A 10,721-nucleotide genomic window follows, 5' to 3' on the forward strand; every position below is an offset into this window, starting at 1 on the left:
AAGAGAAGGCTGAGGGGGGATCTAGTGGCCTGTTACAAACTGGTCGGAGGGGATCAGCAGGCATTGGGGTAGTTCCTGTTCCCCCGAGCACTGCCAGGAGTGACCAGGAATAAGGGTCACAAGCTGGCAGAGGGTAGATTTAGGCTAGACATCAGGAGGCGCTGCTTCACGGTCAGAGCGGCTAGGATCTGGAACCTACTTCCAAGTGAAGTGGTGCTGGTTTCTACCCTGGGGGTCTTTAAGAGGAGGCTGGATGAACACCTTGCTGGGGTCGTTTGACTCCAGTACTCTTTCCTGCCATGGCAGGGGGTCGGACTAGATGATCTACTCAGGTCCTTCCCAACCCTAGAAACTATGAAACTATGAATTTTCTTGTATGTGTATATACTGCAATCAGGTAAATATGTTTAGAATTAAATCCTACAAATGAAAAAAGAGGGAAAATTATTAATTTTGGGGATAATTTTTTTTTTAATATAGGGGTGTCTCATGTGCAGCCAGCTAAGGAAGTTTCAGGAAGAGCACACACCAACTGCTGAAACTTCCTTAGCGTGACGAAGGGTTTTTGAACCCAAAAGCTTGCTTAAAAATGTTTCTCCAACTATTTAGTTGGTCTAATAAAAGATATCAGATTCACCCAAAGAACCTTGTCTGCCTGTGTGCGCTTGTTAACTTTGTTGCACAATTAATAAATTTGTGCCTTTTAGTATTTCTTGAATAGCTCTCTTTAACCTAAGGGCTAATTTTCATACTTTAAAATATTTTTTGGCCCCAGACTTGAAAGAACTTAGACATATGCCTAATGTGACCATTGGTTCAGTGGAAACACATGTTTGTAAATTTAAATATGTCCAGGTTTTTCTAGGACCAGGTCTTGGATGGGAACACTGTTAAGGTAGGTACACTCTGGGTCTTGACTTTTTCATGTGGTCTGATCAGGAATTTCGCTTCATAGAGTAATGAAAGTTTTAGGACCCATTTCTAGAGCCCTTACCCAAATAATCCCAGGTAAATCAGTAAGACTATGCATGGTGACTAAGAGCCTCAGGTTCAGGCTTTTTATTGTTAGCATGCCCTTTGTGTATGTGTACATACAGATGAACAGGGGTAGTCTTGAAAAAAAATTACAGTTTGTACATGGGTGCCATCTGGCACGGCACATTTATATTCTGGAAGTCACAGATCCTGTGGAAGATAAGCATACTAATCAACTGTTGTGAGTAAATGTTAGTTAATGCTGACTGTAAATCTCTCCATATACACCTGTTAGCAAAGATGCATACGTATAGAGAGGTAGCTAGCTGCGCTAGTTTGAAACCAGGCAGGAGGCAGGTAGAGATGCACCTTATAGACTAACTCAGGGGTGCTCAACCTGCAGTCGCAGCCCAGATCTGACTCTCAGAGACATGTCACCCAGTCCACAGGGCCCTCCACAAGTCCAATTTGGTGGCAGGGGAGCAGTGACAATTAGCACTCCCTGCTTATCTGCTGCCAAATTTCTAAGCTCTGCACAGCTGGATCAGCCCTAGCTGGGCCGGCCCTGCACAGGGAGATCAGGCGCACCTGTGAAGGCACACAGACCAACCTGGCACTGCTCATCCAGCCTGTGGAGTCAAAAGGCACCACTGAACTAACTGAATCACAGATGCATAGGCTTTTTGGAGTAAATGCGTACTTTATCAGGCCCTTTGAAATGGCACGCACAAAGCAAACTATCAAAGGGTGATTTGAATACAAAGGACAAGGAAGTGTATGTTATGGTGACACCCAGAAGCCCCAGTTGTGACTAGGGCTCCATTGTGTTTGGCATGAGATGATTTTCCCAGCTGAATGATTCCATGATATTGCAGTATTTCTTTAGTAAATTGATGCTTTGGAATCTGGATAAATGGAATAAAAATATCTTACTATTCTGACCAAGAATGACAAGCGCAGAGACTGATTACTTTTCTCTGTTTTACCACTCCATAGATTCTCTAGAGAAGTAAGTTAAAAGCAGTGACAGAAGTAAGATCCAAGCAGTGCCGTAGGGCCAGAACCAAGACAATAACAAAACACAACCAAGCCATTTCCAATACTTTTCTAGGTGATGCCTCCTCCATTTCCCTCTATGTGACTCCCTCACCCACTGGGGAATATTCTCCATATGAAGTTGAAGGATCTATGGGTCCCTGATGTTTCTCTGGATCTCTCTGATTGTATGCTGCAGAAGTGTAGATCTGCAGACGTAAACTGCTGGAAGAGAGAAATTCCAGGGGTAGTTTATGGGAATCATTATGCTCTGATGTCATTGGGTCTGGAAGAGAGAAATTCCAGGGGTAGTTTATGGGAATCATTATGCTCTGATGTCATTGGGTCTGGGGCTGTGCAGATGTTTTCAGACCTCCCATTTACTGACTTCTACTCAGTCATCTCACCTTCTCCCCCAACCTGTCAGTCAATCACTCATCCCCAGAAAACATTTTACATCAGGGCACTTGAAACTGCAAAAATGCCATCCATTCTTGGGTAGGGAGGTTGCTCTTAAACACTATTTTTGTTGCTGCAGTTAGTTTGGCCTTTCTACAGGACAGGGGAAACTTTTGTAAAAGCTGCTTGCTCTGCAGAGCTTCATGCAGGACTGTTGCCCATGTGGCACTTTTGGGGCCACATGGCATCAAAGTCCTGGTTCAGAAGGTTAGGGTGGAGGATTGGAGGCTCCATGCTCTTCTGGCTCAGCTCTCTGGTGTTGTTAAGCACTACCGTGTCTCATTAGTACAGTTTGCTAAACAGACACTTAGAACTCTATTATATTTCCTTGCTTAGATTTTTTTTAGGATCCTTTCCTTACTTCATCTTCACTACTTTTTCTTTATTCCAGGGTATTACTGCCACAGCTGCACTACCAGAGAGTGGTTCATCACTGGCCTTGCGAGCCCTAGGGTGGGGTTCTTTGTATGCCTGTTGTGGAGTGGGATTGATCAGCTTTGCTATCTGGAAGGCTTTGGGAGTCCACAGCGTGAGTATCAAGTATCATTGCTTTATGAATTACCATACATTTGGGGTGAAATTCATCTTCCACCCAACTTCAGCCCTGCAGTGTCTCTTTGCAAGGGAGGGCAGCCAGATAGAGTGCATCTATATACCACAAAGGATGCTTCATACCAGCCGCAAAGAGACTATTGGAGAAAGCACTGTGTGTGTGTTCTGGGGGAGGGACTCTTGGTACCAGTCTCAGTTCCTTTACATAAGGGCTACCCTTCCAGCCCACAGACCAAAATGGAAACCACAGACTTTGTGTGCTGAGAACAGTGAACACCAAACTGTCATTTGCTTAACTCTTTCGGCAAAGTGTGACTTTTGTGTTCAGTGTCAGTCTGCCTGTTTTCAGTGCCTTTGAGACTTGCAGCATCCAAGCATCTAATTTTTTATTAGTACTTCCTGGACTTAATAGCCCAAAGATATTTAAAAAAAAAAAAGGCAACTTGCTTGTTGGTGTGTTTCTGTAGAAAGAAAGTGGGTTAGAGGGTTCATGTTACATAGGATGGGCAGTCCTCTGGTATGCTCATTAAGGGCCAAGTAGATGGGGAAACAAACACCTTGCTACCCCAGTGGCATGTCTATAACACATTGGACTGTGCTAGGGAGCGCCACTGAAAACTCATCCTGCTGAATGCTGAAACACAGCATAGCTGCCTTTTCAACATGCCCAGTGTCACTTTCAGACTTAGGCAGGCTTATTACAGCAGCAGTGACCTCTCTCAGTAGCTGCCTTACGTTTTTTTGGTGCTTGACACATGCAGAGTAGGAGCAAGTGGCAAGATGTGTTTTCTTTCACACCAGTGCTCCCTAGCATAGCCCAACATGGTGTAGATATGTTGCATTGTGTTAAGTGTCAGCAGTGAAGATCACACAGGCATTTCAGATTGTCCTTACTAATGGACCATGACCTGCGAGTCCCCTGTGTCTGCAGATTTGGCAGAAGTGTCTGCTTCCCTTGTTGAAATGCTAATGGACAGAGAATGTCCTTGGCTTCTCTGACAAACTACATAAATCTCCATGGCCAGGAGTTTCCCTCTCACCTTCTAGAATTCAGGGGAAACTACCCCCCCAGTCCATACTGCCCTTGTTAATCAGTCTCAATATCTCCACTCCATCCTTGGTCCCCACTCTGAATTGCCTCATATTACCTCCACTAGTAATTCCATGGTCTATAGCCCTCCTTCCTTTGGCTTTTTCCTATCCAAACACCTGGGTTCAACTTATGGTGTTCACTGTCCCTTTCTTTTAACTTCCGCAGCTTGATTGCTTGTGGGAGCAAGCAGAAACAAGCAAAGCCCTCCATTACAACATAGAAGAAAGATGTAAATGCCTGAATTCAAGCAGTCTCTTTCAGGCAGTGTTTGGGATACAATGGGGAGAAAAGGATGGGGACACCCATCTACATTGTCTGCACACTGAGACCCAGCACTCCATTCATCTGGCTGTTGGCTGTATCAGAAGCACTAGGTTGCTCCTATTCAGTCAAACTACTTTTGCATGAACAGTCTGATTTGGCCCAGCTCAGTAATATAGGTGGGGTGGGGGTTTTACCTACATTTAAACATCTTTAAAGGGAGAGAGGTTTCTGCTTAGGAGCAGGCAGTAGCTGTTATAGTCTAACTATTAAGTCTGCATGGTCCCAGAGTGGTGCATGTTAGCTAAATTACCTTAACTTTTACCCTGAATAAAGTAGAATCATGCAGACCTGACAGTTGCATCCTAACAGCTTGTATTGGTACCCTTTGGTATTGATACGGTTGTTAGTCTATCCCCTTACTTTGTATTTTGTGGTTGCCTGGTAGTCTCCCTGTGGGGCTGTTTTGCTTAGGAAGGTCTCAGACAAACAACAAGCACAACATGTTGAGTTGGCTGAGCCCCAACACATGACAGTGACAGAACTGAGGCACTTACCGCCTCCTGGCAACAGTGGCATTGATTCCTCAGGTCCACACAACAGCACAGCGTCCCTCAGAGATTAACTGAATATTTCTCATTAGTCATCTTTTTATCTGTATTTGAAATTGCTTTCCATTAACTGTTGTTATGGTTGGCTGAGAAAAATAAGTTGTGAATGGCCTTTAAGAGGCTCTCACTTGAGACATTTAGAAATAATTGTTCTATTGCACAGAGGTGCAGGTTACACTGTAAGCCATTAGCAGTGTTGCCAACTCTCATGACTTTTAGCATTGATCTTGAAGTCTACGCTTTGGGAATGTTGAAAAAATAAACTTTTTCTTTCATCTATATCTATATTGATAGATCGATACATAAAAGAAAGAGCTAAGTTTTTCCTGCAGTGTAGATTTTAAGAACAATGCCAGAAGTCGTAAGAGCTGGCAATACTGAATAGACCTCAGGTGCTGAATGAAGCAGACCCCTCTTTGATGCTGTGGCTTGAAGTGATTGCTTCCCACTGATGTGTATTTTGTTTTGTTTAGGTTGTTTATATTAGGTTTTTAACTTTCAAACCTTAGAGAAATTATTAGGTCCCAGTTATGATTATGATTGATGCTTGTTCTTGCTTAATCAAATATTGGTATTTAAAAATAATAACTGCTATCATGGGTTTTTTCCCTTCTTCTGATCTCACCTAGTGAACTCAATATGAACGTTTAAAATATCTGAGGTGCATGCTGGAGATGAAAAATGTTGTGACTAAAACAAGGTGTTTCTTCTGAATACAGAAAGTATTTGATTTTTTTGGATTGCTCCTGGCATTTTTGGCTGTGCCTTCAACGTAAAATAGATGCAGGTGTTGACTATCAAAAAGCATCTTCTGAGGTTTAGAAAGCAACTCTCTGGACCCTTGGGAGCTATGAAAGAGACTGTAACATTTATTTATTTAACTTTATTTGCTAGCACTTTGTTAGCTCTGGTTTTGCTGGTGCTCTTAGACAATCTTTTAGACCAGGATCTGCTCTTAAACATACTTGTTTCAGGGGAACAAGTTAATTTTGAAAAAAATATTGTTATTATGTGAGCAGAGATACAGACACTACAAAATGGTCTGTTAAAATGTTACCCTGTTTAGTGTATTTTATTGTGGAATGAGGCATCAGACAAATAAATCAAATTTAATTGGTAGACAACCTGTCTAGGGGAAATTACTATTATGCTTGAATTTTGCATATAAAACTATTAAAGCTGAAAAAGAAGGCCAACATTTCAAATCTGGCTGGCTACAGTTAGTCTCCTACAAACATACTTAGGATATTTTATTTAGGTACTCAACTTTAATATGCTAAGTACCTGCAGCTTTCGTAGGCTTCAGTGATATTTGTGGGTGATAAGCGGTTCTGAAAACCCAGGCTACTAATGCAGGCATTTAAATAGGGGTTTTGGAACTTGGCTGCAAGTTGACTCTTTTGACCTGAACCTATGACTTCAGAGAAGCTTTTATTTTCTGACAGAGCAATTACTATCCATTGCTAATCTTCTAAAAAAAAAAAACATTGATTCTCTCAATGCCAGCAAGTGTGGGCTGAATTTGCAACTAACAGACCAGCCAGATCTCTCCTTTGGCAGCTGAACAGATTGGAGAACAAACATGCTGCTCTAATTTTTTATTTTTTTTATCCTCCTGCCTTAAGCTTAGAGACCTGCAGATCACTAAGCTGGCCCTGCTACCATCTTCTTCCCACTCTGCAGTATTTTCAGTTCTTGAAGAAAATGTGGTAACTCTGACTGATAACACAGATACCTGATATTAATGCATTGGTATCATAGGATGCTAACTCTGGTCACTACACTTATTTCAATTGCCAGATAAGGGAGCTGTGTAAATTCCTTAACCTGAAAGGGATCTGCCAACACAAACCCTTTCACAAGTAGTGTCCCACTGACACAAACAGGCCACCATACAGGAGTTAGGCTTTGTGCTCATAAATCCCTTTGCTGGAACTAAGCTTTAGCAGAGGAGGTATTGGACTTTCACTGAAAGCTTGCACAGAAGTTCTGAATAAAGGAAAGGGGAATTCTCCCTATCCTTATGGTTCCCAGTGCAGTCTAGGGGAGTAGTATACAAGGGATTTGGGGGGAGAAAGCAGCCAGATTTGTGGATGGATGAGGAGCAACCACACTGAAGAAATCAGGACAGCTGGAAAACCTTGAGCATCTGTCTTGCTAGCATGCTTTTAAGCAGCTGCAGTGTTTTTTTGGCTGACCTACAGAACTTCCTGAAGCTGTGACTGCCACATGCAGAAGAGCAGCTGCTTGTCAGACCTTGAAGGAGAGCGAAAGGAGAGGGAGATAAGAACTGTAGTGAGCTAGAGTAGAGGTTCCCAACCACTGGTTCTGGGTTGTGAGTGGTTGGCTTCCAGGTTGTGGTAACTCGAACCCTCGTCTGTCTGCCCGGGCAATCACGTATAGGGTTAAAGCTGGGTAGCAAGGCAGCCCCCGGAGGGAGGCAGCTAGCTCCATGCACCCCATCCTACTCCTGCTGGTCTGCAGTATAAAAAAGGTTGGGAACCACTGAGTTAGAGAGTACTGTTTGCTTTCTGTGCTTTGACCCCTGGTCATTCTAGCAGTACTTTGGTTTAAAAGGATTGGGTTTGTAAGTAGAGATGACACACAAACATTAAGCTTTATGGATACTTATTGCATGGTTTCAGCTCTGATAGCAAAATAGTCTGCCATAAAAGCTATCCTCACTTGTAAAGCTATGTGAAGTGATGTGGTAAGCATCTGATGCCACTTGTTCACCACATGCGTGGAAGTATAGAATTAAAAACATAAGATACTGTACTTTTTAATGTGTTATTTAAGGTTCTAGAAAAGGTGGATGAAGGAAACAAGTCAACTGAGGGTTGTAAGACTGAGGTTTTAGTCTTCATAAAGCATTAAAACTTGAACCATCTTGACAAAATTGGGACAATTAAAGGTGGAAATGATGGAGTGATTGTGATCTTTAATTTACTGTTATGAAGACAGGGCATATTTAACAGAGCTGGTTTATGTTATTTAATTATCAGAGAGGAAGATTTTATTTACTTCTTTGCAAAACAAAATCTTCACAGAGAGATTTGATAAGAGCAAGAGTACTTCTGCCAAGAACAGCAGTCTGCCAGCTCTGCCACCCAATGACAGGACTGGAGGGAACCTTTAGGAAATGCTTGTCTGTATTTGCACCACAGCTACATCTGGTGGCAGGAGAGAAAATTACCATGTTTTGGGTAACATTTCACAAATATTTTAGCTTTGCGTTTTGTATTCACTGACTCATGTTTTCCTTTGTGTTTTGTAGTGAATTATTGGAAAAGCCAGAGCTGTGGGAACAGTGTGAGAACACAAGCATTAGTTTTAGACCAGACAAATAGTCTGTATTCCTCGCATCTCTCTCTAACAATGAACTAAGATGTTCACATTTGGCACTGTGTTCTTCCAATATAGATTGCCAATTGCACTGAATTTTGCAAATGGTAAAGAAATATCTTACAGTCAGACTTAGGACCATTGAACCCATTTACAGAAAGTCAGAGTTGATACCCATTTCTCATTTACAGAAAGTCAGAGTTGAAAGGATAGGAAAAGCTAGTACAACTGCTTTTATTTTACCTTTCCCAGGAATTGGTTCTAATCAATCTGAACCGGTGTTTCAGAAGCAGCAGCAAAGTACTTCTCCTCAGTTTTTGTGGCAGTGTTTCTTCTTTGGCTTAAAAACAAGTCAAGATAGTGTCTACTGTCACTTTTATGCCCTTAACCTTTCAATAACAAACGTATGCACTAGCACAAATAGTCAATTGTAGAAGCAACCGGAGAATGTAAGTTGTCCTCTGTTTCTGACACTGGGGTCATGATATCTGCATCCAGTTCAGTGAGGTTGCTTTAGTTTTTTTATTTGGTCCTAATGGGTTTTGCGGCCTAGGAAAATAAGGCTGTGATAGCATTTCTAAACAGCTTTATTGTTAGAGTTAGTTTCCTTTTACTTTACAGTACGCAGCTTTTTGTGCCAGAGTTTGACACCAAGATACAGTGGTTATATCCCTTTCCCATGGCAAAGTGGATATCCCCTAAAACCGATTAAGTGGATGATGGACCAGCACTGAAACAGTAATGCCCAGGGTGTTTTGTAGGGAAGTGTAACAGCACCCATCAAGGTCTTCTAAGTTCCAATAATTTTAGGGTGTCATATTTAAAAGGTTATTGGGTCAAGAGACAATTTGGATAGGATGCATTTTTCATTAATAAAGAGCAGTCTGCATTTTCAGGGCTGTGCAAAGCTTCAGTCCCCAATTCAGTTTGGCGGAGATTTGACCCAATTCAGTGGCCGAATCTTTGAATCCAAATTGAATCAGAGGACCCTTTAATCTCACTGAATTAAATCGGAACCCTCTGAATCGATTCGGAAAGATTCAGCAATGCGGACACAGACATATCTTCAAATGTCTGTTCTACATACCTCTAGGTAGCAGGCAGCTTGTGAATGCTGTGATGCTGGGGCACATGGAGTGTCCCACAGGAGCAGAGGGGGCTCCCCAGCACGCTTGGCAGCAGACCCAGAAGTGGACCAGAAGCTCTTTGGTCCATTTTTGGGTCCGCTGGAGTGCGCGCTCCCCCCTCCCCAGCTTGGCGACTGGTGCCTCCTGGGTCTGGGGTAGTTACTCAGGGTTCCCCTGCAGCTGATCACCAAGCCAGGGTGTGGGGGAGGCTCCCTGATGGACCTGGAAGTGGACTGGATTCGCTGCCGAGCACGTGGAGGACCACCCCCTTGCTCTCCTGTGGGACGCTCCATGTTCTCCAGCACCACAGCATTCATGAACCATGCTAGTACCTCAAGGTATGTAGAAAAAACTTTTAAAGCTGTGTCTATGTCTGAGTTGCTGATTCTCTGAATCGGCATCAAATCTTCAGATTCGGCTGAATTGAATCAGGGACAGTGATCCAAATCAACAAATCAAATTACTGTCCCTGATTTGGGCCAAATCTGAATCCAAATCAAATAGGGCCCACTTCACACACCCCTATGCATTTTCTGTACTAAAAGAACAGCTAAGCATTAACTTTTCTTTTTGAATTTCCTGTGCGTATTATTCTGTAGTCACTGGACACGTCTAGACAAGACACTACTGCGCAGTAATTACTGTTAATTTATTTACTACTTGTATAAGCAAGTACTAAATAAATGCACAGTAACCATAATTGTTGTGCAGTAGTTCCAGCAAGCATCTTTTAGTTGATGCTACTGAACAATAACCTAACAATACTGCTCACTAATGCATTAGCACTGTCCATGCTGTGACATGGTACTGTGCAGTATTTTTTGGCCACTGCGCAGTCAGAGTCTCATGTAGACATGCCCACTGATCATCATTAACATCATATAATTTTCTTATTGTCTGCATAAGGTGCCAAACCTTATCTGGTTGTAGGCTGTACAGGAGGGACAGACAGGGAGGAAAGGCAGGGGTGTGGCGCTCTACATTAAGGAGGAATACACATCCTCATGGAGTAGCAGAGTCAGAGGAGGGACACGCTGAAGTGCTCTGGGTTAGAATACAAGGCAGTCGAGGGGAAAGAGACTTAACGATGGGGGTCTACTACAGACCTCCCAACCAAGGGGAAGAGCTAGACCAGGAATTCTTAAGTTTGGCTCATGGAGGTAGTTAGGTCAAAGGACATGGTCATCATGGGTAACCTGAACTTTCCAGACATCTGCTGGGAAGAGCAGTCAGCCAGGTCTGACCGCTCACATAGGTTCCTAG

At 42.8% G+C, this 10,721-nt stretch overlaps 1 protein-coding gene across 1 annotated transcript in view; it reads left to right on the forward strand.

The window, feature by feature from the left end:
* The window catches only part of TMEM242 (transmembrane protein 242), a 34,342-nt gene that overhangs the window by 10,653 nt on the left and 12,968 nt on the right, over nt 1-10,721 (forward strand). The window contains exon 4 of the mRNA XM_019548626.1: nt 2,861-2,998. Within this exon, the coding sequence (XP_019404171.1) occupies nt 2,861-2,998 (138 nt within the window). The remainder of the gene's footprint in view (nt 1-2,860; nt 2,999-10,721) is intronic.

The sequence above is a fragment of the Crocodylus porosus genome, unplaced genomic scaffold, assembly GCF_001723895.1.
Source record: "Crocodylus porosus isolate Cpor-Errol unplaced genomic scaffold, CroPor_comp1, whole genome shotgun sequence".
NCBI classification, from domain to species: Eukaryota; Metazoa; Chordata; order Crocodylia; family Crocodylidae; genus Crocodylus; species Crocodylus porosus.